Raw genomic sequence first — 27057 nt, 5'->3', positions numbered from 1 at the left:
TTTTACATATTAGGCTTTGAGTCTCAAATCACTTTTTTGTAGAGATAATTATTTTAGGTTTTGAATTCTCTGCCTGGTGAAACAATGCCCAAGATTCAGATATGGGCTTGTTTTCTGTGTGGTCCACTTACTAGAATTCTTTCATTTTAGTTTTTCCTTCCCATAGTGATGTAGCATTTTTGGAGAAGGCATTTTCATTTCCACATGAAAGCACTTTTGGTTTCTAGTATTTATTAATTTCCATTGTTATCAATTTTGAAGCATGTTGTTAATATTCTTTCAATTTTTTATACTCATACCACACCATACGCTAGTTACATGAAGATATTTTTTGCCCTCAACTCATAGCCTCCTCATTAAACACTTTGTATTTTGATCAAGATACTTTACAGAGACTGTTGTCATTCAGCCCCCAACTGCTAATTGTTTTTCATATAATTCTTCGTGCTCTTCTAGACTCTTCTGTATAATTCAAGTTCCCTCTTTTGCCAAAAGTCCCTAAATGTTCAAAATACTACATGACTTATATGTATACGTGGTATATATCAGAAAACTGATTGACAAACTTTTCTGGGGATGACCAGAATGGTTGATGATGATGATGATGTGATGTTTAGTCACTAAGTTGTGTCCAAGTCTTGTGACCCCATGGACGGTAGCCTGCCAGGCTCTTCTGTCCCTGGGATTTCCCAGGCAAGAATACTGGAATGGGTTGCTATTTCCATCTCCAGAAGATCTTCCCAAACAAGGGATCGAATCCATGTCTCCTGCATTGGCAGGCAGATACTTTACCATCAGAGTAAAACCTTGACCAGAATTGTTGGCCTTGGTTAAAAAGGAAAGCTAATGAGGACCTGAGAAAAGCTATGAAGGAATGAAAGAGATTGAACATCTATAAGGATGATAAATAATAAAGTGTGAGGGGAGGAGTAACTAAGCAAAGACCCTCAGTATCTTAATTTGTTATGAAGAATAAATAAAAGTACATGTGGCTATGCACAGAGGGAAAGAGTCACAGTGGTGGAAATGTATATTTTTAGGGGAATTGTAATTGAAGACTGATCAGGTATAAATAATTGCTTTTTGAAATTTTATATATGTACATATTTATATTTTAGATGGAAATGGTATTTAGAGATGGCTGATACTGGCTCTCTAGCGACAAGATTTTGCATATCATCCTAAGTCTACTTTCAGTTACATTACACTGATAGCTTGAAATTGCCTGTGATGGGACTGTTTACACCATAGACATTGGCAAACACTATAAATCAGGGCTGGATGTGTTCTGTGTGTGTCTTTGTAGAGCTGGTTGTTAAACATTTACCAGCACTGTACTGCATAAACTTACTTTTTCTGAGCCCCCCTTTTAAATTTTCAGGTTTTATAACTATATTTTAGAGTTCTTTAAACCATCTCTACTGGGTGAAATTTTCAGTTTTTCTCTTAATTCTATAAAATGTTTTGTGGTCAAAGGAACTTTTTTTCTTATTTGTTTTAGATTTGGACTCAAGATATGAAATAACCAGCAATGGAAAAGCATACATTTATAAAAAACGTTCATCTCTTACTCTACATCACAGAATTGATAATGGAGAGAAACCATATGAATGTAAGAAATGTGGGAAGGCCTTTAGTCGTCATACAGACCTAAAAGTACATCAAGTAATTCATACTGGTGAGAAACCGTATGAATGTAAGGAATGTGGGAAGGCCTTTAGTCGTCCTACAGACTTGAAAGTACATCAGGTAATTCATACTGGTGAGAAACCGTATGAATGTAAGGAATGTGGGAAGGCTTTTAGTCGTCTTACAGACTTTAAAGTACATAAGAGAATTCATACTGGTGAGAAACCCTATGAATGTGAACAATGTGGGAAGGCTTTTAGTCGTGCCTCCAACCTTGCTCAGCATACCAGAGTTCATACTGGTGAGAAATCCTATGAATGTAAGGAATGTGGGAAGGCCTTCAGTGATGTTGGAACACTTAAAATACATCAGAGAATTCATACTGGTGAGAAACCGTATGAATGTAAGGAATGTGGGAAGGCCTTTAGTCAAGCCTCAAACCTCGTACAACATGACAGGATTCATACTGGTGAAAAACCCTATGAATGTAAAGACTGCGGGAAGGCCTTTAGTCATGCTTCACATCTTGTTAGACATGAGAGAATTCATACTGGCAAGAAACCCTATGAATGTAAGGAGTGTGGGAAGGCTTTTAGGAGTAGCCATCAACTTACTATACACCATAGATTTCATACTGGTGAGAAACCATATGAATGTAAGGCATGTGGGAAGGCCTTTAGTGTGTATGGACGACTTACTCGACATCAGAGTATACACAGTGGTGAGAGACCTTTTGAATGTAACAAATGTGGGAAGTCCTTTAGGCTCAGTTCAAGCCTTAAAGTACACCAGAGTATTCATACTGGTGAAAAACCCTTTGAATGCCACAAATGTGGGAAGTCCTTTAGGCTTAGTTCAATGCTTAAGGTACATCACAGAATTCATACTGGAGAGAAACTTTGTGGGATATATGTATAGTAGACAGTGGAATTATACAACTTGAGAAACAATTTAAATGAAGAGAATGTGAGAAAGATTTTATATGGTTCAGTTCTTATAAGGCATCAAATAATTTAGGAACTCCTTGGAATTCAAGCAATGTTTGAAGTTTTTCAGTTATGACCCAAATACTGTTCACCTCCAGAGAATTTATATTGTACTTTATATGAACAAGTCTTTTATGGCATTCTCTGTTTGTTACTATTCACTGAGTGACCAAGCTCTTTGGCCAAGGTTGCAAAGCAGATAAGTGCTTCCAGTTCCCTGGTTGGGGAATTAAGATCCAGCAAGCCATGCAGCATGGCCAAAAAAGGAAAAAAGAAAAATAATAACCTCCCAACAAAGAAAAGTCTTGGGCCTGGTGGCTTCACTGGTGAATTTAAACAAGAACTGATACCAGTCTTTCTCAAACTTTTCAAAAAAGTTGAAGAGGAGGGAATACTTCCTAACTGATTCTGTGAGACCAGCATAACCCTGTTAACAAAGCTACTAAAAAACCACTACAGTAAAGAAAACTACAGAACAATGTCCCTTATGATCATTTATCCAAAAGTCTTCAACAAAGTATTAGCAAACAGAATTCAGCAGTATATTAAAAGGATTATACACAATCACTAAATAGATTTATTCCTAGAATGGTTCATCATAGGAAAGTTGACCAATGTAATATGGCACATCAGCAAAATGAAGGAAAAAAACCATGATCATGTCAACCAATACAGAAAAAGCCTTTGACAAAATTCAATACCCCTTTATAATAAAAACACTCAACAAAAGGGAATAGAAGGAAATCATCTCCATTGTAACAAAAGGTATATATGAAATTATCTCCACATAATAAAAGCTATATGAAAGACCAATAGGAAGCATAATACTTGATAAAAGACAAGATTTTTATCTAACATCAAGAAACAAGACAAGCATGTCTGCTTTTACCACTTCTATTCAACACAGCACTGAAAGGTCTCAGCAGATCATTATGCAAGAAAAATAAAGGCATCCAAATTGGAGAGGAAAAAGTAAAATAATATCTGTTAATAGGTGACATGATGTTATATGTAGAAAACCCTTAAGACTACAAAAGAAATCTGTTAGATTTGATAAATGAACTCAGCCAAGTAGCAGGATGCGAAGTCAATATGTAAAAATCAGTTGCATTTCTGTACATTAACAAAAAACAAAAGGAAATTTCAAAAACAAGTCCATTTATGATAGCATCAAAAAGGATGAAATAGTGAAGTTAACCAAGGAAGTAAAAGTACAATGAAAGCTACAAAATAAATTATAAAGACATAAATAAATGGAGAAACATCCCATGTTTATAGATTAGAAGACAATGTTATTAAAATGCTAGTGCTACCCAAAGCAGTCTACAGATTCAAAGCAATCCCAGTCAAAATCCCAGTGATGCTTTTTGCAGAAATACAAAAACCCACCCTGAAATTCAAATGGAATTTCAAAAGGACCTCTAGGAGCCAAAACAATCTTGAACAAATCTAGAGGACTCACATTTCCTGATTTCGAAATTTACTATGAAACTTCAGTCATCAAAACAGCAGTATTTGCATAAAGACAGACATATCCGCAAGTGGAAAAGAATAGAGAGCCCACAAGTAAAGCCCACCCTTACATATATAGTCAAGTGATTTTGACAAGGCTGCCAAGACCATTCAATGAGGAAAGTACCTTTTTTCAACAAATAGAGCTGCAAAAACTGGATGTCTACACTGAAAAGAATGAAGCTAGACCCTTACCTAATGTCATGTACAACAACTATCTCAAAATAGATTGAGGACCTAAACACAAGACTTAAAACAGAACTTTTAGAATAAAACAGGACAAAACCTTCATGACATTGGATTTGGCAATGTTTTCTCAGATATGACATCAAAGACACAGCAAAAGAATTGGACTTGATGAAATTAAAAAAAAAAATTGTATCAAAAGACAGTGTCCATTCAAACAATATCATTGAACCTAATGGAGTGTCATTTTCAATAGGTTATTTTTGGAAATTACTTTTCTATAACTATATATCTTCTTCATTAGATGAGAATGTGTAGATATTGTCACCTGAAGGAAGAAAGAAAAACCAGACACTATCCACAAAGTGAAAAGAATGGGGGGAAATATTTGCAAATTTGACAAGCAATTATATCCAGAATATAGAGAAACTTCTAAAACTCAACAATAACAAAAACAAAAAAATGGGTAAAAAACTTAAATAGACATTTCTCCAAAGAAGATATATGAATGGAGAATAAGCACATGAAAATATTCTTAACATCACTAATCATTAAGGAAATACAAATCAAAACTACCATGAGGCACCACCTGACATCTATTAAGATTACTACTATTGGGGGAAAAAAAGAAAAACAGAAAGAACAGTGTTGGAAATGATATAGAGAAATTGGAACCTATCTGTACTACTGGTGGGAATGCAAAATTGTACAACCATTTTGGAAACGTATGTAGTTTCCTCAAAAGGTTAAAAAGAAGTATGTATGATCCAGCTGTGGGTATAATTGAGGTAAGGGTCTTTAAGAGCTAGTTATATACTGTTCATAGCAGCATTGTTCACATTAGCTCTAACATGGAGGAAATCCAAGAGTCTGTAAGCTAAATGTGGTATATATATACAATGGAATGTTCTTCAGCCTTTTAAAAGAAGGAAATTAAGTAATATGCTAAACAAAGATGAACTGTGAGGATATTTTGGTGAATGAAGTAAATTGTCACAAAAGGCAAATATTGAATGATTCCACTTACATGAAATACTTGGTCAAAAATCATCAAACTTGTAATGGTGGTTGTCAGTGCCTGGGGAGAGTGGGGAATTATTGATTCTGATTGATAAGTATAAAGTTTTAGTGTTAAAAAATGAAGAGTTATAGGGTTCAATGGTAGTTATGACTACATACAATGTCACTGAAATGTGTATTTAAAAATGGTTAAGATGGTAAATTTATGATATATGTATTTTTAAAAAATACAACAACAAAAATTCACAGACTAGATAGCTTTAATTTATCTTCTCATGGTTCTGGAGACAAGATGTCATCAAGTTTGGTTTCTTCTGAGGCCTCTCTCCTTTGCTTGAAGATGACTGCCTTCTCACTGTGTCCTCATGTGGCCTTTCGTCTGTGTGTGTGCATCTCTGTTGTCTCTCTGTATGTCCTAATCTTGTTGTAGTGACATTAGTATTAATAAGAGTGGATTAGGGCCCACTCAAATAGCCTTATTTTAATTACTTCTTTAAACCTTATCTCCAAATACAGTCATATTCTAAGGTCCTGGGGGTTAGGATTTCAATAGATCAGTTTTGGGGAGGCACATAACACTGGTTCAATAACACTGGTCAAACTGATAAAAGGAGGTCTCAGGCATACAAAAAACTTGTTAGGCAAGCTATTCCAAGGGCTATTCCAGTTATTCCCAGAAACTGCTCAAGAACAGTCCCTTCTTGGAATGTGCAGGATTTGGGCAAACCAAGGATGAGGTATTAACCCTTTACTACAAGCTATGCAAACACTAACTCAAAGCTAATTAAGAAAATAAAGATAACCAGAGATAAAGAGGAATGAAAAGGTGAACTCATCAGAAGCACGCAGCAATTTAAAATTTTATGTAAACCTAATAATATAACTTTAAAATATATGAAGTAAAAAATGACAACAAAGAGGAGAAATAGAAAAACTGGCAATTATAATGGAGGACTTTAATCCACCTCTCTTAATACACACATAGAGAATAAGTAGACAAAAGAGTCAGTGAATATCTGAGTAACGTGATGAATGAATTTCACATATATAGAATACCATACCCAATAATGACTGAATACACACCTATTTTCCCATGCATTTGGAACAATATATAAAAGTTGATCATAATTTTTGGTTGAGCCCTAAGTTTCAATGCATTTTTAAAAATTAGGATTGTTCAGATCATGTCCTCAGAGTAGAAGGGATCTTATATATTAAAGAATTTTATCTAGAAAATTTTTTTCTTAATGTTGAAATATTGAAAACTTTCCCCTGAGACTTAAAGCAAGACAAGATATCCATGGTCACCACTACTACTCAATATTGTATTGGAGAGCGTGGCCATTGCAAAAGGCAAGTAGAAAAGACTTAAAGGTTGGAAAGGAAAAACTAAAATTGTCATTATGTGTACATAGGGTATCTAAAAGGATTTCAGGTAGCTTAGAGGGAATGTATGAAATTAGTAAGGTTACTGGCTGTAATGTCAATATTTTAAAATTGTATATATGTACTAACAACAAACACTTTAAAATGTTGTTTTTAATTACAATTTATAAAGTATTAAAATCAAATACCTAGTAATAAATTAACAAAAGACACGCAAAACTTCTACACAGAAAATTATGAACTATATTGTGATGAAGTAATACCTAAAGAAATTAAAGAATATATACTTTGTAGATTGTGAAATTGTTGAAATAATTTCAGTTCTCTGCGATCTGAGTTGTATATTTATTGCATACTGCTCCCCCCAAAATACCATCAGGCTCTGTGTGTGTATAATGGACAAGCTGATTCTAAAATATACTTCAAGTTGCAAAGGAGGAAGAATAAGTAAGACAAATTTCAAGAACCAGGAGGAGGAAGAGGGGAGGAATAAGAGCAACAACAAAACTGGAGGACTTGTACTAGCAGGCATCAAACCTCACTATCCATTGTGGCCTTGGAGTTTCCCCTGCAGCCTTAGTCGAGGATAGACAAATAGATCAATGGAACTGGAGGGTACAGAAACAGGCTCACACATGTAAGACAGAGTTAACACTTTGTTATAAGTTGGGAAAAGAATCTTTCTCATAAGTATTGCTGGGTAAATTGATTATACGTATGGAGAAAAATTTTGATGCCTACATTACACTTCTCACCCTCATAAACATACCCCCTCATTCATATGACTTGAAGGACTAAATCTGAGATAAACAATAAAGCTGTAGGGGAAAAAATAGATTATGATACTAGGAGTAGGTAGTACATTTTTTGTCAAGTAGTGATAAAGGTTTTTTTTTATATTGGTATATAGTTGATTTAGTAACTTATTAAATAGAATATAAACACAATGCCACTGAGGGAAAAATTGATAGTTTGATCACATTGAACTTAAGAACTTGTATTTGTCAAAAGGCACTATAAATAATGTGCAAGAGGGTGGCACACCCACAGAGAGGGGAAAGATATTTGCAGTGCATATATCTGATGAAGGCTTCCTATCCAGAATAAAGACTTCCAAATCAATATGAAAATGAGGAAAAGGCGTGAACTGCACTTCACAAAAGATAGATCCAGGTGACCCCAAAACATGAAAAGGTGCTCACCCTCGTGAGTTATTTTGCCTTATTTTAGTTTATCTAACTACTCATAGTTCCAATAAATTTGAAGTTAGACCAAGATGTTTTATTGGGTTCTGATTGATCATTTTTGGCAAGAATACTTCTTAGGTGACGTTGCATATATTAGAAAGCATACAATGTTGGATTTTTCCAGTGTTACCAATGCTAAATGTTATCACTTGGTTATAGTGCTGCACATTAGATACCACCATTTTAGAGATCAATTTTGCAGTTAATTTGTGTGATACTATTTTATCACCTCCCTTTTGACATTTATAAGCTCATTTCTATGTCCTGATTAATAATCAAAATAGTGTTCTTTCAAATATCCCCTCCCCCATGGAATACAAGGAATATATATGGAAATACATTTTAGATTTGATTTTGAACTGTAATCTTCAACCAAAGCTTCCATGGGGAAGCAGGCATTGCTAAGACACTCAGGCTGGAAAATTCCCCACAAGGACTCATGGGCATTCAAAGGATAGGATTAAGGTTTATTATAGTGACTGCTACAGATTAAATCAGCAAAGGGAACATTCATATGGGTAATGTTCAGGAGGTACTAGGCACAAGATTCCAGGCATCCCCTCTCATTAGAATTACAGGGGGACATGCGTAATCCTCATAGCAATGATACATGACAACATGTTCATGGTGCCAAATAGGGAAGCCCAACTGAACCTTGTGTTCACAGTTTTTACCAGGATGTGTGTGTGTGTGTGTGCGCATGCATGTGCATAGTGGCTTTGTAGTGCCCACACAACTGAATGTAACTGTTCCAACTCCAGGCCTGTAAAGGTCAAATGGATATGGCTTGCTGAGGACTTTTGTCATACAAAAACAAGTTTTTCAGCATGATTTGCACTGTTAGCATTAACTATCAGGGCTTCTCTAGTGGCTCAGATGGTAAAGAATCTGCCTGCAGTGCAGGAAACCCAGGTTCAATCCTTGGGTCAGAAAGATCCCTTGGAGAAGGGAATGGCAACCCAGTCCAGTGTTCTTGCCTGGAGAATTGCATGGACAGAGGGCCTGATGGGCTACAATCCATGGGGTCACAAAGAGTCAGACATGACTGAGTGACTAACACTTGCACTTTCAAACCAATATAGCCTATCAGGGCAGGGACTCCAAGGACTCAAGTTCAGTCAGTCAGTTCAGTTCCACAGTCATGTCCGACTCTTCGCGCCCACCTGGACTGCAGCACACCAGGCTTCCCCCTGTCCATCACCAACTCCCGCAGCTTGCTCAAACTCATGTCCTTCGAGTCGGTGATGCCATCCAACCATCTCATCCTCTGTCGTCCCCTTCTCTGCCTGCCTTCAATCTTTCCAAGCATCAGGGTCTTTTCCAGTGAGTCAGTTCTTCACATCAGGTGGACAGAGTATTGGAGTTTCAGCTTCAATATCAGTCCTTCCAATCAATATTCAGGACTAATTTCCTTTAGGATGGACTGGTTGGATCTCCTTGCAGTCCAAGGGACTTTCAAGAGTCTTCTCCAACACCACGGTTCAAAAGCACCATGGTTTGGCGCTCAGCTTTCTTTACAGTTCTACTCTCACGTCCGTACATAACTACTGGAAAAACCATAGCTTTGACTAGATGAACCTTTCTTGGCAAAGTAATGTCTCTGCTTCTTAATATGCTGTCTAGGTTGGTCATAGCTTTTCTTCCAAGGAGCAAGCATCTTTTAATTTCATGGCTGTAGTCACCACCTGCAGTGATTTTGGAGCCCCCCAAAATAAAGTCTCTCACTGTTTCCACTGTTTCCCCATCTATTTGCCACAAAGTGATAGAACCAGAAGCCTTGATCTTAGTTTTCTGAATGTTGAGTTTAAGGACTCAGGTTATCTCCTCTTAACACAGGCCTTTCTTTGAAATGCAGTACTTGAGCACATGGGTCTTCTGAGTTAGCCCTCTATTGTACACTCAGCTAGTTTTCATCATTCTGATTTAGATAACCTGCTGCCTTTCATATGTTGTAAAATATCCATGTAATAAATGATAAGGGAGAATATTGAGGACACGGGAAATGTTTGAGAAATGCTGTCAGAAAAGTTAGGTTACAGAGCCATATGTAGGATATGATACTATCTGTAAAGTATCTGCATATTTCAATATAGAATTACAGACCATTAGACTTAACAGAAAAATTCTAGAATGTTACACACCCTTATATTAACAATTCTTACCTTTTTGCTTTGATCTTGCTAGAGGTTCTTTTGTTTAAATATATCGTAGGTTTTGGTTCAGTGGCCATGCCTTACTTGAAATATATAGGTGTGTGAACATTTTTTATGTTTTAAGGGAAAGCTATCCTCCAAAAAAAAAAGTTTATTTATTAAAACCATTATGTTCATGCATGTGGATTTCTGTCTATAAAATGGGGATGTTCTTGAGTAGAGTCTAATATATACTGATGCTGGACTCACTTCTACATCCTTTTTCAAATCTTTACAGAAATATTTCTCTCTGTGTTAGTCATGATACACTCCAGATATCTGCTAAATTAGCCCATTACTCTCACTTTGCATCCAACATCATTAGAATAAAAAATATAAGGTATAACTTACAGCATAAATTCCTTCCCTTCACGCCAATCTCATCAGTTAGGCTTAATTTAATTATGATCTGATCATAGTAACCGGAGAAGGCGATGGCAACCCACTCCAGTACTCTTGCCTGGAAACTCCCATGGACGGAGGAGCCTGGTAGGCTGCAGTCCATGGGGTCGCTAGGAGTCAGACACGACTGAGCGACTTCCCTTTCACTTTTCACTTTCATGCATTGGAGAAGGAAATGGCAACCCACTCCAGTGTTCTTGCCTGGTAGGCTGCCGTCCATGGGGTCGCACAGAGTTGGACACGACTGAAGCGACTTAGCAGCAGCAGCAGATCATGGTAACTGTAATCAAAATTACATCACTACATCAAATTTCCAGGTCATGTCTTGCTAGCAGCCCCTAATCCTTAATACATTTACTCCTGTTGAGAGGTTATCTTACTACATTATAAGACACTTTAAAGTAAAAACTATGTCATTTTAGTCTATCACCTCAAATACTTTGATTGCAGGATCTGGCATGCTGTAGGTAATTAGTAAAGGTCTGATTGTTTTGTCCCAAATTCTACTTCTAGCAGTCAAGTTAAGGAAATATCTGTAGAAATTTATGACGTGAAAGGACATTCAACATATATTTTGGATAACTAAACATTAAAAACAAAATTCTAGGCAACAGGCAACAGGCAATAGGCAACAGGTTAATTAATTTGGTTCTGCTATATAAAGACAAATATACTATTGTTAGTCATAATGATTTTAGTCTGGATTAATTGCTGAAGAATTAGTGAGTAGGTTTAAAATAAACATACATAATTTGGAGATGGTATGTTGTTGAAATTTAGATCATAGGGTCTCTTGTCAGATTTTTAAAATATGAAACTGAGTTCATAGTGTTTATGACATCTTAATGCCTTGTTTTTTCATTAATAAATGTAGAATATCACCTACTACATATGAGTATTGTGAAGAAAGATACTCTATAAAACACCTAATAGTATTTTATCCTACCATATTAGTGTAAATTAGCTGGTTTTACTGATGTGAAGATGTTACATGTCCTCAAATTAAATATAAAAGGATCTTAATAGTACTGTAATTATATTATACTATTAATAAAATTTGTTTCTCATGCCTGCTATTTCTTATAGTGCTGATAACATCCACTCCAATTTAGTAGTTAAGTGTGAGAGTGCATTTATTCTTATTAAAGAAATTTCTTTATAATCAGAAAAGAGTTCTGAAATACAAACCCAACCCACACTGCCTGAGACTGTGGCTTTGGCTCAATTAATAGAACCTGAAATTGTAAGGGAAAAAAGGGAAAAGAGGCCTTTTTAAACTCAAGTGAGTAAACTTAACTTATCTAATTGTTATTTATAAGCTAATAAACTTTATATTGAAATATTTGATTCATGACTAGGTTTTAAAATGAAACTATGAGATATCTGATTCTATCTTTATGCAAAAATTAATTTGTAAATGATCTCTGTCTACTCATTGGAAAAGACCATGATGCTGGGAAAGATTGAAAGCAGGAGGAGAAGGGGATGACAGAGGATGAGATGGTTGGATGGCATCACTGACTCTAAGGACATGAGTTTGAGCAAGCTCCTGGAGTTGGTGATGGACAGGGAAGCCTGGCATGCTGCGGTCCACGGGGGTCTCAAAGAGTTGGATACGATTGAGTGACTGAACTGAACTGAAAGAAAAGTAACCACTTACAAATCAAACATTTCTAAATACAACAGAAGCTAACCTAAAGTTTCAAAGGATCACATGACCCAAGACTAATTGTTTTTTTAATGAGTGAAAACATGTTTAAATTTGGTGGTTTAATTAATACAGACATGTCTTTAGAGTCACCAGTATGAAGTATAATACGTTGAATGTACATTACTGAAAGTAAATTCATAATACGTCTCAAAATTTATCAGCAAGAAATGTTAACTTGGGATGATAATATTTTTGTAACTAATAATAGAGATAAATGCAATAGAAGATTTTAGGTGAACTCTTCAGAAATAAGTATGTTTTAGTGTTTCCATATTTTTGGTAACTTAAAACTCTAGAAGATGTCATAGGCATACAGAAGGAGATGCTGTGTGAGGTCTCAGCATGAGCTCTGCACTTCAGATTAGAGTAGAGAACTCAGCACACCCAAGGAAATGACACCCATGGAACTACTTTAGTATATTTTTTGTTTCTTTGTTTTGCTTTGTTTTTTTCTGACAAGAATCACTGTTTACCTTCTCATTTAAAATTTTCTGGAAGATCCAATCCAACTTTTTCTTTTTTGGGGGCGGGGGGCACTGTGCTGGCAGAGAGGATCCTAGTTCCCCAGACCAGGGATCCAACCCGGGCTTCCCACCCCCTCTCCCTCACCCCCACTCCCTCCCCCACCACTGCTGTAGGAGTGAGGAGTCTTAACCACTTGACCACCACCTGGGAAATCTCCAATCCAACTTTTTGGTCAAAGAAAACTATATTTCTAATAGATGTGGGCACATTCACAAGAAAATTGAGTTTCCTTGCAGCTTTGAACCTTACTGAACTCTTTTTTTGGAGGTCTGGAGAAAGAGTTTTCCTCAGCAAACTGCCTAAAAACTTGCAGTTCCACATTTCTGATTCTGGCTCCTCAAAAATAAGCAATAGGTTTTCAAAAATTATTTAGTATTAGGAATTTCTATGTTTGAGACGTGGTGGAAGCTTGTGTTGGGAAAATATCTTCAAATCAACTTAATGCTTTTATCTATCCTCTTGTTCATTTTTCTGCACTTAAGATAGAAAATGTTATGAAACTTACCCAATGTCCTCTTTTAGTCTTGGGTACTTTTTTTCCAATTCCAGGTATTACTGGGGCCCCTGAGTGTTAGATTATCTGGCTCTCAAGGAAGGAATAAATAAATCAACTAACTGAATGTGAGTTTGATTCGATCTAGTTCTCCTGATGTTTAACATGACATGATATGTATGCCCATTCCAGAAAAGAGAATTACTATAGATACAGTAATTCCTGAAGTCAGTGATCTTAAAAAGGACCCAAAATCACTCTCTCCTTGTCTACAATGAGAATACACTAAAAGATAGTCTCACTTTATCCAATAAGACCTGGAAACATGGCTTTGCCACTAAACAGTGTAACTTGTATCTGTTTCGATCTCAGAAGCTTCAGTTCTAAAATAGAAATACAGGGACTTCCCTGGTGGTTCAATGGTTGAGAATCCACCTGCCAATGCAGAAACATGGGTTCGATCCCTGGATGGGGAGGATACCACATGCCACGGGGAAACTAAGCCCCTGCACCACAGCTACTGAAGCCAGGGTGCCCTAGAACCCTCCAGCGACAAGAGAAGCCACCACAATGAGAAGCAGAAGCACAGCAACTAGAGAAAGTCTCGTGGGCAACAATGAAGGTGCGAAGCAATGAAGAAGACCTAATGCAGATAAAAATGAAATAAATTTTTAAAAACTAAGATGGAAATATCTGTAACATTTCAGGTGTAATTGGAATTTTAGGAAAGATATGTACACCCCAATATGCATACACACACAAATACATACACAAACGTACAGAATGGGTAGATTATGAACCCACGGTCGCGTGCTCACCTGTCAGGCGCTCCATGACCTTGGGTATCCCATCACTGACTCAACAGGATGGACCCTCACACATAGGCCTGAGCCCTCGTAAAATATGATCTCTGCCGTCACCTCTTCAGACTTCTCCGGTGCGGTGCCACGTCACCGGGGCTCGTCTCCTCCTAACCCTGGGAACCACTCAGCTTAGCCTCGGCCTCAGGTCGAACCGAGATCTGCGGACAGAGGTGAGTGGCGCGCACGCGCAGTCCGGCGGCCTCTCAGAATTCTCCGGGCGGGCTGGGAGCGGCGGCTTAGCTTTGGGACTTCCTAGGCCAGGCCGTAGCTCCTACAGTCGACGAGTTGTCTTCGACCTCAGGTATTTTTCGCTTGTCCCTTGTTGCGCGCTGTGCGCGAGTTGCACCCTTCCAGGGAAGAATCCGGCATGGGTCTCCGCAGAAACGACTGTGCACAGGTAGCCCGAGCCCGAGGAAGACGGTGGGTGGAGGTGAGAGTGGAATTTCGGGAGGCGCTCAAAGCGTGGGCGCCCCGAGCGCCGTCGCGGGAATCCTCCAGCCCCCTCGGTCCTGTGGGCGCTTAAGCAGCGGGGAGCGTGGTTGCAGCCATGAGAGAAAGTCGGAATGGGTGCCTGGTTGTGAGAGGCCTTGCTCTGTGCGAAGGGCCGCGGGGGAGTTCCACGGAGGTGGGTGCCATTTCGAGACCGGACGAGGTGCTTGGTTATCCTTGCCGGACGGGGATCAAAGGTGCATGTCCTTTATGTGAACGTGAATTGCGGTAGCCTGGTGGTGATTATCTCAGTGACCCATGGCTCTGAGCTCCCTGCTGCCTCCTCTACACTCCTGTCAGCACCTACGACTGCCAGCGGGAACTCACTCCAAGTGGGAAACCAGATGCTAGGCCCTTGATGAAGGTTTTTGCTAAGAAGGTACAGACTGGCTTTTAGGATGGGAATTTTAGATTAGGGATTGTCCCCCAGTCACGATTCTAGGAAGGAATGGATAGAGAGACTCTAAGAATGGGGTTCCTTCCTAGGACAGTTGTTTCTGGGTTCATTGGTACATTTGAGGATGACGTTTCTTGAGCTCTGAAGACACGAACCTACTATGGGCACCCTCTTCTTATTTCATTGTGGTTTTCTGTATGAAGTCGCACCCGATGGAGCCACAGAGGGTGTACTGGAATAAATAATAAACACTCAGCGTGTGGTGACTCTGATTATTTCCCTGCAGGTTTCTGTAGCTAAGAAGCAAGAAAAATGTGAGGTTAATTATGACTTGTGTTTGCAAGTTAAGCAACTGAGCCAGAATTCAGTTGTCTAGTTCTTAACCAAAGTCTTTTGATTGTATTTATGGGTGCAGAGGGGACCACAACCCCCCAAATTTTATAGATAATCGCTGTATATATTTGTAATTTCCATTTTTCAAAAGTGTACACAATTCAAAAGATTTAGACCTGGGTTTTTATCTAGAATCAAAATTTGTTATATCTTGGGTCAGTTTTGTACAAAATTAGTGATCAAGATAATGAGAATGATTAATAAACTCCCATTACACCCATGAGATAATAAAATTTCTGTCTATAAAAGTTAGTCATGATAAGGAAAAATGGCCATGTTCTAATGTTAAATCATCTTCATATGGGACTTCCTTGATAGTTCAGAGGCTAAGACTCCTAGCTCCCAATGGAGGAGCTCCCCCCAACCCCCTTTGCATCCCTGGTTGGGAAACTAGATCCCACATGCTGCAACTAAGACCTGCTGAATACAAATAAATATTTTAAAAAATCATCTTCTTCATAGTTGTAGATAATGGTACCCAAGAAAATTTAAAATTACATATAGCATTCATTTTTTAAAATAGGGGATAATCCTTGCAAAAGGATTCCCCTTCCTGCAACATTTAGATGGTTTATAGTCTTCAAAACAGCCCTCTATTGGGTGCAAAGTGAACCTAGTAGGATATCATAATTCAGCAGCAGTCTGGGAGACATCATGGCCTAGTTGACAAGTTTAGAAACCAGGTAAACCTTTCTGTCAAGAAAATCTGAAATAAAGCTATATTAAAATCATCATCATTTCATACAAGAGATTACACAGAGACTGCTCTCTCTTTTGTCTAGACAGAACTCCATCGTACCTGAGAAGAAATGGTAGAGTGAATGTAGATGTTAGGATCCAAAGAGACAAAAGATAAGCCGCTCAGTAAAACAATCTAAATTTAGATAACAAAGAATTTTCTTGAATTCTCCTCCTTTTTGGACATCTTCCTGTTAACAGTTTTTTAAAAAATAATACACATTTATTTCACGTTTGTTGTTGATTAGTTACTAAGTCGTTTCCGACTCTTTGTGACCCCATGGACTGCAGCATGCCAGGCTTCCCTGTCCTTCACTATCTCCCAGAGTTTGCTCAGACTCACGTCCATTGAGCCGGTGATGCCATCCAACCATCTCATCCTCTCTTGCCCGCTTCTCCTGCCCTCAATCTTTCCCAGCATCCAAGTCTTTTCCAGTGAGTCAGCTTTTCACATCACATGGCCAAAGTGGTAATCGTTAAAATAATTATTGAATAAACTTTAAAAAGAAAAATCAAGATCAGAATTAAAAAATAAGCACTGCTATTAGATGGGCACATAACCTTCCAGACTTTTGTTATCTACTAATTTCAGTAGTCTGTTTCTCTGACTCTGCTTCCCTATGTTGATTGATATATTCAGATATTGTTCAGAAATACTTATATTGGTCAATCTGATTGTTTTGTTGACAATGTATCTGGAATATTTCCCATATCCTTAAATATTTTCCCAACTTCACATTTGGTATCTACTTTGATTTATAGTACAGTGATGGTTTGTCACATATTTAACTAGTAAGCTTTGCTAGACTCAAAGTCCCGAACACTGACTTTCTATCTTCAATGTCTTAACCAACTTCATATAATTATAAAGCCACAAAAGAGGTCCTTATTAGGATGGTAGTCTTAGAAGGTGGGAATAGAGGGAAGAGGATATGCTCTGAGCAAGACTTTATTGCCCACTCTTAGGTCTATATCTCCGTCACCAAAATGATACAGTGCCAGGAAATTTCCTGCTGACATATCTGGGTCTGGCTTCAATGCAGAAATGCCACTGTTCTATGACTTCCTTCCTCCTAGACCCCTGGGATTTGGCAGAGGAGATGGATTTATCTAGAATCCTAATCTACCCAAATCATGTGTGATGGTAAATAGTTTGGAACCTGGAATGGAAGATTATAAAGTTATTAACTTATGTTCTGTTGGAAACATTAAACTGATTTCAAGGTCTTTCTCTTGTCCCAGCTCTGACTTTCTGCACATGTGCTTTTCTGTTAGAGGAACCTTGAGGACTGATCCAGTCTTGCAGGTCTAAAACCACGGCTCATGTAAGTTGATGTTTCTCTCCTTCTTGGAATATGTGTTTTTTTTAGATCATTTGAGTATTTTCAGTAATTTTTCTAAAGTTTACTACCCAAAGAGGTTCCTCAGATAACCTGCCTCCCAGCTTTTATTCTAGTGAAATGTGATACATAATTACCCAGCATCCTCTCAATGTGCCTTAGTCTAAACTAACTAGTGTTGGTGTTGCTGTCACTCAGAGCTGGGATCAGACAAGCTGCGGGGCAGTGCTGCAAGCTGTCTGGCCTTTAACCCTTCCTCCTTGGTTAAAGAAATGACCAACCAGTACAGTGTTCTCTTCAGACAAGAGCACACCCATGTTGATGCCATTTGGTCAGTTGCCTGAGGGTCAAACGAAGACTCTGAGACAGTGGTCATAGGATCCCTGGATGACCAAGTGAAGGTCTGGAAATGGTGTGATGAGAAGCTGGACCTACAGTGGAATCTGGAGAGCCATCAGCTGAGTGTGTTGTCTGTGGACTTCAGCCACATCCTACCCATTGCTGCATCCCATTCTCCTGATGCTCATATTCTTCTCTGGCAGTTGGAAAAGAGCAGACAAATAAAGTCTGTAGATGCAGGACCTGTGGATTCTTAGACTTTGGCCTTTTCTCCTGATTCCCAGTATCTGGCCACAGGAATTCATGTGGAGAAAGTGAACATCTTTGATGTGAAAAGTGGGAAAAAGGAGTATTCTTTGGACACAAGAGGAAAATTCATTCTTAGTATTGCATATTGTCCTGATGGGAAGTTTCTGGCCAGTAGATCCATAGATAGAATCATCAATATTTTTGATATCACAACTGGGAAACTTCTGCCTATGCTAGAAGGCCATGATATGCCCATTCTCTCCTTGACTTTCCCCCTAGATTCACAGATCCTTGTAACTGCTTCAGATGATGGCTCCGTCAAGATCTGTGACATACAACACGCCAGCCTGGCTGGCACATTGAGTGTCCATCCATCCTGGGTGCTGAGCATTGCATTTTGTCCTGGTGACACACACTTGGTTTCCAGTTGATCTGACAAAAGTGTAAAAGTTTGGGATGCTGGAATGAGGACTTGTGTCCACACCTTCTTTGATCACCAGGATCAAGTCTGGGGAGTAAAATACAATGGAAATGGCTCAAAAATTGTGTCTGTTAGAGAAACGACCAGGAAATTCACATCTATGATTGCCTAATTTAAAGGTCAAAGTCTTCCAGACTAATGCTGCAAAGAGAATGTATAGATTGAGCATGACATCCCTTACCTTTCTGGCTTGTTTAAAAGAAATAGCATTTATTGTAGCAAAAACTTTTGTAGATACATATAAATCTTTTCATGTTTTATTGTAAATGCCATTTATACTTTAACATAAAGTGTTCTTAATGCAAAAAAAAACCAAACTAGTGTTCATGTTATTACTAAGAAGTTATCCAACATGTCTTGCATGCACATTCTTCTATCAAGGACAGTGTTGAAGGAGTGAAGGAGATAAGTCCATTAAAGATTTGTTATGAGTCAGGTCTGGATTTTGGTTGAGATGGAGACAGTGGTTGTATTTGACTGTCCAGGAGAAGACTTTGAAATGTTCCAGATGTAAGATTCCAGGTAGATAAGACAGAAATTTTGTATTGAATGACTTAAAGCTCAGTGAATAGTAGTATCTCATAGTTTATGTGAATTAGTGTATATACATGATTGAGATTTGCAAACTTGGAGGTCATGGATCTTGGCAGGAAATCCCTGAAAGGTAAATATCAAGACTATTCTGTTGTTGCATGGAACATACTAAATTTGGGTGACATATTTCAACATCCTTCCTCAGTATTCTTTAACTCTACCTATTAGTTATCTACTGTTGGATAACATATTACTGTGACACTTAGTAGCTTAAAGCAGTAAACGTTTATCTTGTGATTTCACTGGTTCAGAAATCTGGACATGGCTTAGCTTGGCTCTAGATCTCTTTACATTAGGTCTCTTGCAAGCCTATTAAGTTGTCGGGTGGAGTTGCAGTCATTTTAAGGCCAATATTCGGTGTATCCTCTTCTAAGCTCACTCAGATGTTTCCAAGATCCAGTTACTCATGGGAGGATTGGAGGCCACCCCAGCTGAGCAAGTGAGACATCAAAAGAAGCAAACAACATGAAAGTCTTAGTCTGCAATCTGCCATCACTAGTAACATTTCACCACTTTAATCATACTGTGTTTATTAAAAACAAGTCTCTCAATTCAGCTCATACACATGTGAAAGAGAGTACATAAGGGCATAAATACCAGAAGATGATCATTGGTAACCTAAGTAATCACTCAGCACAAGCCAAGTGTTCAGTGATAGATGTTAGATGGCAGTAAAAAGAAAATGTATCATCGTAAGTAGTAAGTGAATATAGAATCATAGGATTGGAGAAGACCTTACAAATGCTGTGCCTCCTAAATGTTGTTCACTTAAATCTGATGTATACATAAAATATAATGTCATGTGCCAAAAATTAGGTGGATTTATTTTTTAAAAAACTATTAAGATCTGACATAGTGAAGCATTTAATAATTGAGGAAATTCTCAATTTTATATAAACTGTATTTTCTAAAATTGGAACTTTATACTGCATTAAAAAAATAACTGATTAAATTTTCGCTTCTTTAAAAAGCAAAAATTTTCCTTGACAGCTCACATTTACTGAGAATTTACGTGACAGATACCAATCAGGCATTATCCTTATGTTCACTATTTAATAACCAAATGTTACTATTTTATCTGTTGTCAAATGGTTCAGATACTTAAGAACAAGCCGGGAAATTTTGTCTATTTCAGCAAGCTTCTTCAAAAATACCTATATATTCTGCTTCAGTCCCCTCCTATATTATAGATTTTTAGCCTATGTACTTGCCTATGTACTCTCTTCCTACAGTACAATCCTTATCGTTCTCTCCTTCTGTGTTCAAAATATTCCTTTCATTTCCCCATTAATACATAGGTTTGCTGTTTTAGACATCGACATTCAGGGATGTGGCCATACACTTCTCCCAGCAGGAGTGGGAATGTCTCAACCCTGTTCAGAAGACCTTGTACCGGAAAGTGATGATGGAGAACTATGACAACTTGGTCTCACTGGGTGTGTTTATCAGCCTCAAGTGATTTAGAATAATTTAGAATCTGCTCTTTAAGATGTGTATTTTTTTCCACTGTGATTTTCAGGGCTGCCTTTAGGAAACTAGTTAACACTTTCTTGTTCTTTTTTACTTGTCGGGTTGGAAATCACATCTGCATTAAATATCTTTATCCTCCCTCTCCTTCAGTTACATTCATACCTCCTCTGTTCTTAATTACAGTTGCCTGTCTTCCTTTATGAATATGGTGTAGTTTAGAAATCTCTGGCATTTGTTATATATTATTGTCAAAGAATCCAGATTTCCTATTTATTTATGCTCAGAATTTCTATAGGTGTTCCATTATCTGATCCTCTTGCGGAGAGATCAGCCTGACACAGGGGCTGAATTGCTCTACTTGCTCTAAAAGAGCTCCTACAATTTATGTAGTAGTGGGTTAAGTAAATGGAATTCACTGAAAACTGAAGAACATGCATTCTGTTTTGGAGAAATTTTTTCTATTTTGCAGTTGAAAGTTATAATCAATGAGCATTGCATTTTAAATGGAGTTAATATCCTACAGATAGGTCTTCTTGTGTACTCTTTGTAAAACAACAATATCGATAATAGTGTTAATAGCTAACATTGTGCTTGGTATTTAATAGGCAAGGCTCTAAGAATTTTATATACATATATATATCAACTTGTTTATTCTTCCTATTTTATAAGTGAGTCTCCAAGCCAGGCTTCAGCAATACATGAACCGTGAACTTCCAGATATTCAAGCTGGTTTTAGAAAAGGCAGAGGAACCAGAGATCAAATTGCCAACATCCGATGGATCATCAAAAAAGCAAGAGAGTACCAGAAAAACATCTATTTCTGCTTTATTGACTATGCCAAAGCCTTTGACTGTGTGGATCACAACAAACTGTGGAAAATTCTTCAAGAGATGGGAATACTAGACCCTCCTGTATGCAGGTTAGGAAGCAACAGTTAGAACTGGACATGGAACAACAGACTGGTTCCAAATAGGAAAAGGAGTCCGTCAAGGCTGTATATTGTCACCCTGCTTATTTAACTTATGTGCAGAGTACATCATGAGAAACATTGGGCTGGAGGAAGCACAAGCTGGAATCAAGATTGCCAGGAGAAATATCAATAACCTCAGATATGCAGATGAAACCACCCTTATGGCAGAAAGTGAAGAAGAACTAAAGAGCCTCTTGATGAAAGTGAAAGTGGAGAGTGAAAAAGTTGGCTTAAAGCTCAACGTTCAGAAAACTAAGATCATGGCATCTGGTCCCATCACTTCATGGCAGATAGATGGGCAAACAGTGGAAACAGTGGCTGACTTTATTTTGGGGGGCTCCAAAATCACTGCCGATGGTGATTGCAGCCATGAAATTAAAAGACGTTTACTCCTTGGAAGGAAAGTTATGACCAACCTAGACAGCATATTAAAAAGCAGAGACATTACTTTGCCAACAAAGGTCCATCTAGTCAAGGCTATGATTTTTCCAGTAGTCATGTATGGATGTGAGAGTTGGACGATAAAGAAAGCTGAGTGCTGAAGAATTGATGCTTTTGAACTGTGGTGTTGGAGAAGACTCTTGAGAGTCCCTTGGACTGCAAGGAGATCCAACCAGTCCATCCTAAAGGAGATCAGTCCTGGGTGTTCATTGGAAGGACTGATGTTGAAGCTGAAACTCCAATACTTTGGCCACCTGATGCAAAGAGCTGACTCGCTGGAAAAGACCCTGATGCTGGGAAAGATTGAGGGCAGGAGGAGAAGGGGATGACAGAGGATGAGATGGCTGGATGGCATCACCGACTCAATGGACATGGGTTTGGGTGCACTCAGGGAGTTGGTGATGGACAAGGAGGCCTGGTGTGCTGCGGTTCATGGGGTCGCAAAGAGTCGGACACGACTGAGTGACTGAACTGAACTGAACTGAGGTACAATGGGTTTAAGTGACTTTCCCAAGGTCAGACACAACTGGAAGGTGCTAATTAAAATTAAAAGCTTTTGCACAACAAAGGAAACTATAAACAAGGTGAAAAGACAGCCTTCAGAATGGGAGAAAATAATAGCAAATGAAGCAACAGACAAACAATTAATCTCAAAAATATACAAGCAACTTCTGCAGCTGAATTCCCGAAAAATAAATGACCCAATCAAAAAATGGGCCAAAGAACTAAACAGACATTTCTCCAAAGAAGACATACAGATGGCTAACAAACACATGAAAAGATGCTCAACATCACTCATTATTAGAGAAATGCAATTCAAAACCACAATGAGGTATCATTTCACACCAGTCAGAATGGCTGCTATCCAAAAGTCTACAAGCAATAAATGCTGGAGAGGGTGTGGAGAAAAGGGAACCCTCTTACACTGTTGGTGGGAATGCAAACTAGTACAGCCACTATGGAGAACAGTGTGGAGATTCCTTAAAAAACTGGGAATAGAACTGCCATATGACCCAGCAATCCCACTGCTGGGCATATACACCGAGGAAACCAGAATTGAAAGAGACGCGTGTACCCCAATGTTCATCGCAGCACTGTTTACAATAGCCAGGACATGGAAGCAACCTAGATGTCCATCAGCAGATGAATGGATAAGGAAGCTGTGGTACATATACACAATGGAATATTACTCAGCCATTAAAAAAAATACATTTGAACCGGTTCTACTGAGATGGATGAAACTGGAGCCCATTATACAGAGTGAAGTAAGCCAGAAAGAAAAACAATAATACAGTATACTAATGCATATATATGGAATCTGAAAGATGGTAACGATAACCCTATATGCGGGACAGAATGAGAGACACAGATGCATGGAACAATTTTATGGACTCTGAGGGAGAAGGTGAGGGTGGGACGTTCTGGGAGAATGGCATTGAGACATGTGTATTGTCATATGTGAAACAGAGCACCATTCCATGTTCGATGCATGTGACAAGGGCTCGGGGCCGGGGCAGTGGGATGATCCAGAGGGATGGGAGGGGGAGGGAGGTGGGTGGGGGGTTCGGGAAGGGGAACACATGTAAACCCATGGCTGATTCTTGTCAATGTATGGCAAAAACTATTACAATATTGTAAAGTAATTAGCCCCCAAGTAAAATAAATAAATTTATAAAAAAAAAAAAAAAAAAAAGCAGGAAGTGAACTAAGGTTCCAGGATCTGTATTTTCAACTAAGGTATTAATACATGCTTTCAATAAAAAGAGGATATATGAGTCTATATGTATGTATTCATATATATATATATCTTAAACTGACCCTTCCTGATTTCTTGTATTTCATTCCCTTACCTTCTCTTCTAGAAAATCTTATTCAATATTATTTTGACCTTTAATTTATTATTATTATTTTAACTGAGCAATGTTTTCTTCTACATCGTGTGCCATTTTTTTCTTTGTAAGCAGGACGTTCCATTTCTAAGCCAGATGTGATTACATTATTGGAGCAAGGAAAAGAGCCATGGATGGTTGTGAGAGAAGAAACAAGAAGACGGTGTACAGGTAAGTATGAGCAAGTCAAATTATGGGGCTGCATCTATGTAAGTAGAAGCCCAGTTGTCAAGGAGACACAAACTTGAAATATTGGCTTGGAAAGCTTCATTCACGTTGGAGAAAATACCTTTGATCTAAAGTGGAAATAAATGCTCTGCATGAGCTACCCAGTGAATTTTATCTTCACTTCATTAACCATTCCCTTTGTTATTCTTCTTACATTTTTCCTCCCAGTTCAGTGATGGGCACTGTCCTTCTTCTTCATGCACCTCTTATTTATTTATTTGGCTGCACCAGGTCTTAGTTGTGGCATGCAGGATCTTTTTTTTAGTTGCGGCATGTGGAATCTTTAGTTGAGGCATGCAAACTCTTAGTTGTGGCATGTGGAGTCCAGTTCCATGATCAGGGATTGAAACTGGGTCCCTTGCATTGGGAGCATGGAGTCTTAGCCGTTGGACCAGCAGGGAAGTCCCCTTATGCACCTTCTAATATGTATTTTGGACTCAGATGTTTTCCAGAACCTCTTGGGCACTTAGATTTGTAATATGGCTTCATTAACTAAAAATATATTTATTACTATATCTGGTTAATAAATGGAGTTTGTATTATATTAGGGAAGACATAAAATAAATGTAAACAAATACGTAGATAAATAGTATCACATAGTGAAACATAGTTTGAAGGAGACTACCAAGGATAAGGCAAATTTAGATAATGAGGTAAGATGGTCAGGAACCCTTTTCTGAGGAAGTGATATTTGAGCTGAGACATGGAGGGTAAGGGCCCAAGGCGTTTTGAGTATATGAGGAAGTCCATTACAAGAAGAATAAACAACACATGCAAAGGCCTGAAGGGGAACATGAATGTTGTGTGTTAAGGAGTATGTGGCAGATGGGAATAGAGTTATTGAGGGTTAACTAACAAAACATGAACTCAATATATTATGGGAGTTCAGGTAACTAAAGGTGTTATTAAGAAGAATTAAAATTGTTTTCTAAGATAATTTAAGAGCCATGATCTCATTAAATTTTTAATATATTTATATTTTTAATACATTATTTCAAAAACATTATTTATGAGACTTAGAAGTCTAGATAAAATAAATATAAATTTATTTGTTTATTTACTTTCTCATATGCTTTTTACATATTTGAAGTTTTTATTAAAATTTTTTGTCCTAATATTAATATATTGGAGTTTTTCTTATTTCTTTCTAGGTTAATATTCTGAAATTATTTTTTCTTTTATCTTTGCTATGTTCCTGAGCTTCTATCACTTCATTTTTGAGTTTTTCTAATTCTGATTTATGTTGTTCTTTCAGCTCTTATAGTATATCAGAAAATTCAGAACACTTAATACTGTTAAGATGGCAACACTATCCCAAATTCTGTTGCCCAATTGCTTAGTTGTGTCAGACTCTTTGCAACCCTATGGACTGTAGCCTGCCAGGCTTTTCTGTCCATGGGATTCTCCAAGCAAGAATACTAGAGTGGGTTGCCATTTCCTTCTCCAGGGGAACTTCCTGACCCAGGGATCGAACTGGTGTGTCTTGCATTGGCAGGCAGATTCTTTACCACTGAGCCACCAGGGAAGACTCTTTAAACCATAATTTTAAAATTCTTTTTCAGGAACTTCATATATCTGCTTTTCTTTAGAGTTGGTTTCTGGAACTTTGTATTGATCCTTTGATTTCCGTGTTTCTCTGTATCCCTTGTGATTTTTCACTGAGATTTTGGCTTTGTGGAAACAGCCACTTGTTGCAGTCTTTACAGACTGCCTTACTACCTTCACCAGTAAGCCCAGGGGTCCTGGAACCCATCAATCACCTTTTCTTGGGATGCATCTTCTTTGGGGTTGTGTGTATGCTTTTATTTTAGTATAAATGGCGCTTCTGACATCTTCATTTCCTGTTTCTTCTGAGGACCTTTTAGTTTCTCTTGTATTTCTCTAACCTTAATCTTTTGTTTCTTCTGGTGCCTGCCTGTGGAAATGCATATTCTTTGCTGCCCTAACATGCTGCAGTACTCAACTGTGTTTTCAGTGGCCTCCAATGTGATATACAAACTATGCCACCATTCCCACTGGCAAACCAAGCCAGATGAGACAAAAACCAGTCCCTTGGGCAGCCCCCAGAGAAGTCAGAATGTTGGACACAAGTTCCTCTTTTTTCCTGTCCTGAGGAAGGAGCCAGAAATTAGAAGTAGGTGGGCTTCCCAGGTGGCTCAGTTGGTAAAGCATCCATTTGCTAATGCAGGAGACGCAACAGACTCAGGTTCGATTCCTGGATCGGGAAGATTCCTCCTGAAGGAGGAAATGGCAACCCACTCCAGTATTCTTGCCTGGGAAATCCCATGGACAGAGGAGCCTGGTGGGATGCCATCCATAGGGTCACAAAAAGTAGAACACGACTGAATGACTGAGCACAGCACATATTCTCCCCATCACACCTCATTATACTGGGTGCCAAGAGGGACTCGGGCAAGCAAACTGTAAACAAGCAAACTTCTTGGCTGTCTTTTCTTTTGTTTATGTATTTATCTGAGTGCTAGAGCCCTTTAAGTAGTTTTTAGAGTCAAGATATTTTGGTACATGTAATCCTGTTGATTCAGTATCTCTTGGGGAGAACGAGGGGCTGCATCTTTATAGTTCACTCTTCCTAATGTCCTGTCTTCCTTTGTTTTAGGTCTTCTATTTCCATTTCCTGCCTTGTACTGGAGTATTGAAATATTTCTTTAGTATTCATTTTCATTTTTCTCTTGGCATTTTGACTATTTCTCTTTGAATCTTTGTTTTAGTGTATGTTATAGTGAAGTCGCTCAGTCGTGTCCAACTCTTTGTGACCCCATGGACTGTAGCCTACCAGGCTCCTCCGTCCATGGGGTTTTCCAGGCAAGAGTACTGGAGTGGGTTGCCATTTCCTTCTCCAGAGGATCTTCCCGACCCAGGGATCAAA

The 27057-nt window shown here is 38.2% G+C and overlaps 2 protein-coding genes and 1 pseudogene across 6 annotated transcripts in view; all 3 read left to right on the top strand.

Moving 5' to 3' along the window:
• The window catches only part of LOC145515674 (uncharacterized), a 189202-nt gene extending 183882 nt beyond the window's left edge, over window positions 1-5320 (top strand). For all 5 annotated transcript variants that reach the window (XM_081516711.1, XM_081516712.1, XM_081516715.1 and 2 more), the window contains one exon: window positions 1502-5320. In XM_081516711.1, the coding sequence (XP_081372837.1) occupies window positions 1502-2547 (1046 nt within the window). In that variant the 3' untranslated portion in view covers window positions 2548-5320. The remainder of the gene's footprint in view (window positions 1-1501) is intronic.
• Window positions 5321-17781: 12461 nt separating this feature from the next.
• LOC145515663 (uncharacterized) lies at window positions 17782-18695 on the top strand (annotated as a pseudogene).
• A 519-nt stretch (window positions 18696-19214) lies between these two features.
• On the top strand, window positions 19215-25434 carry LOC145513717 (zinc finger protein 461-like). The gene is given in 4 exon segments (XM_081510717.1): window positions 19215-19242; window positions 20471-20608; window positions 24018-24151; window positions 25426-25434. Coding segments are annotated over 4 exon segments (309 nt in total).
• The last annotated feature ends 1623 nt before the right edge of the window (window positions 25435-27057 follow it).

This window comes from Giraffa tippelskirchi, chromosome 7 (assembly GCF_054371585.1).
Source record: "Giraffa tippelskirchi isolate mGirTip1 chromosome 7, T2T-mGirTip1v1.2.pri, whole genome shotgun sequence".
NCBI lineage: Eukaryota > Metazoa > Chordata > Mammalia > Artiodactyla > Giraffidae > Giraffa > Giraffa tippelskirchi.
This window is presented reverse-complemented; position numbering and strand designations above follow the sequence as displayed.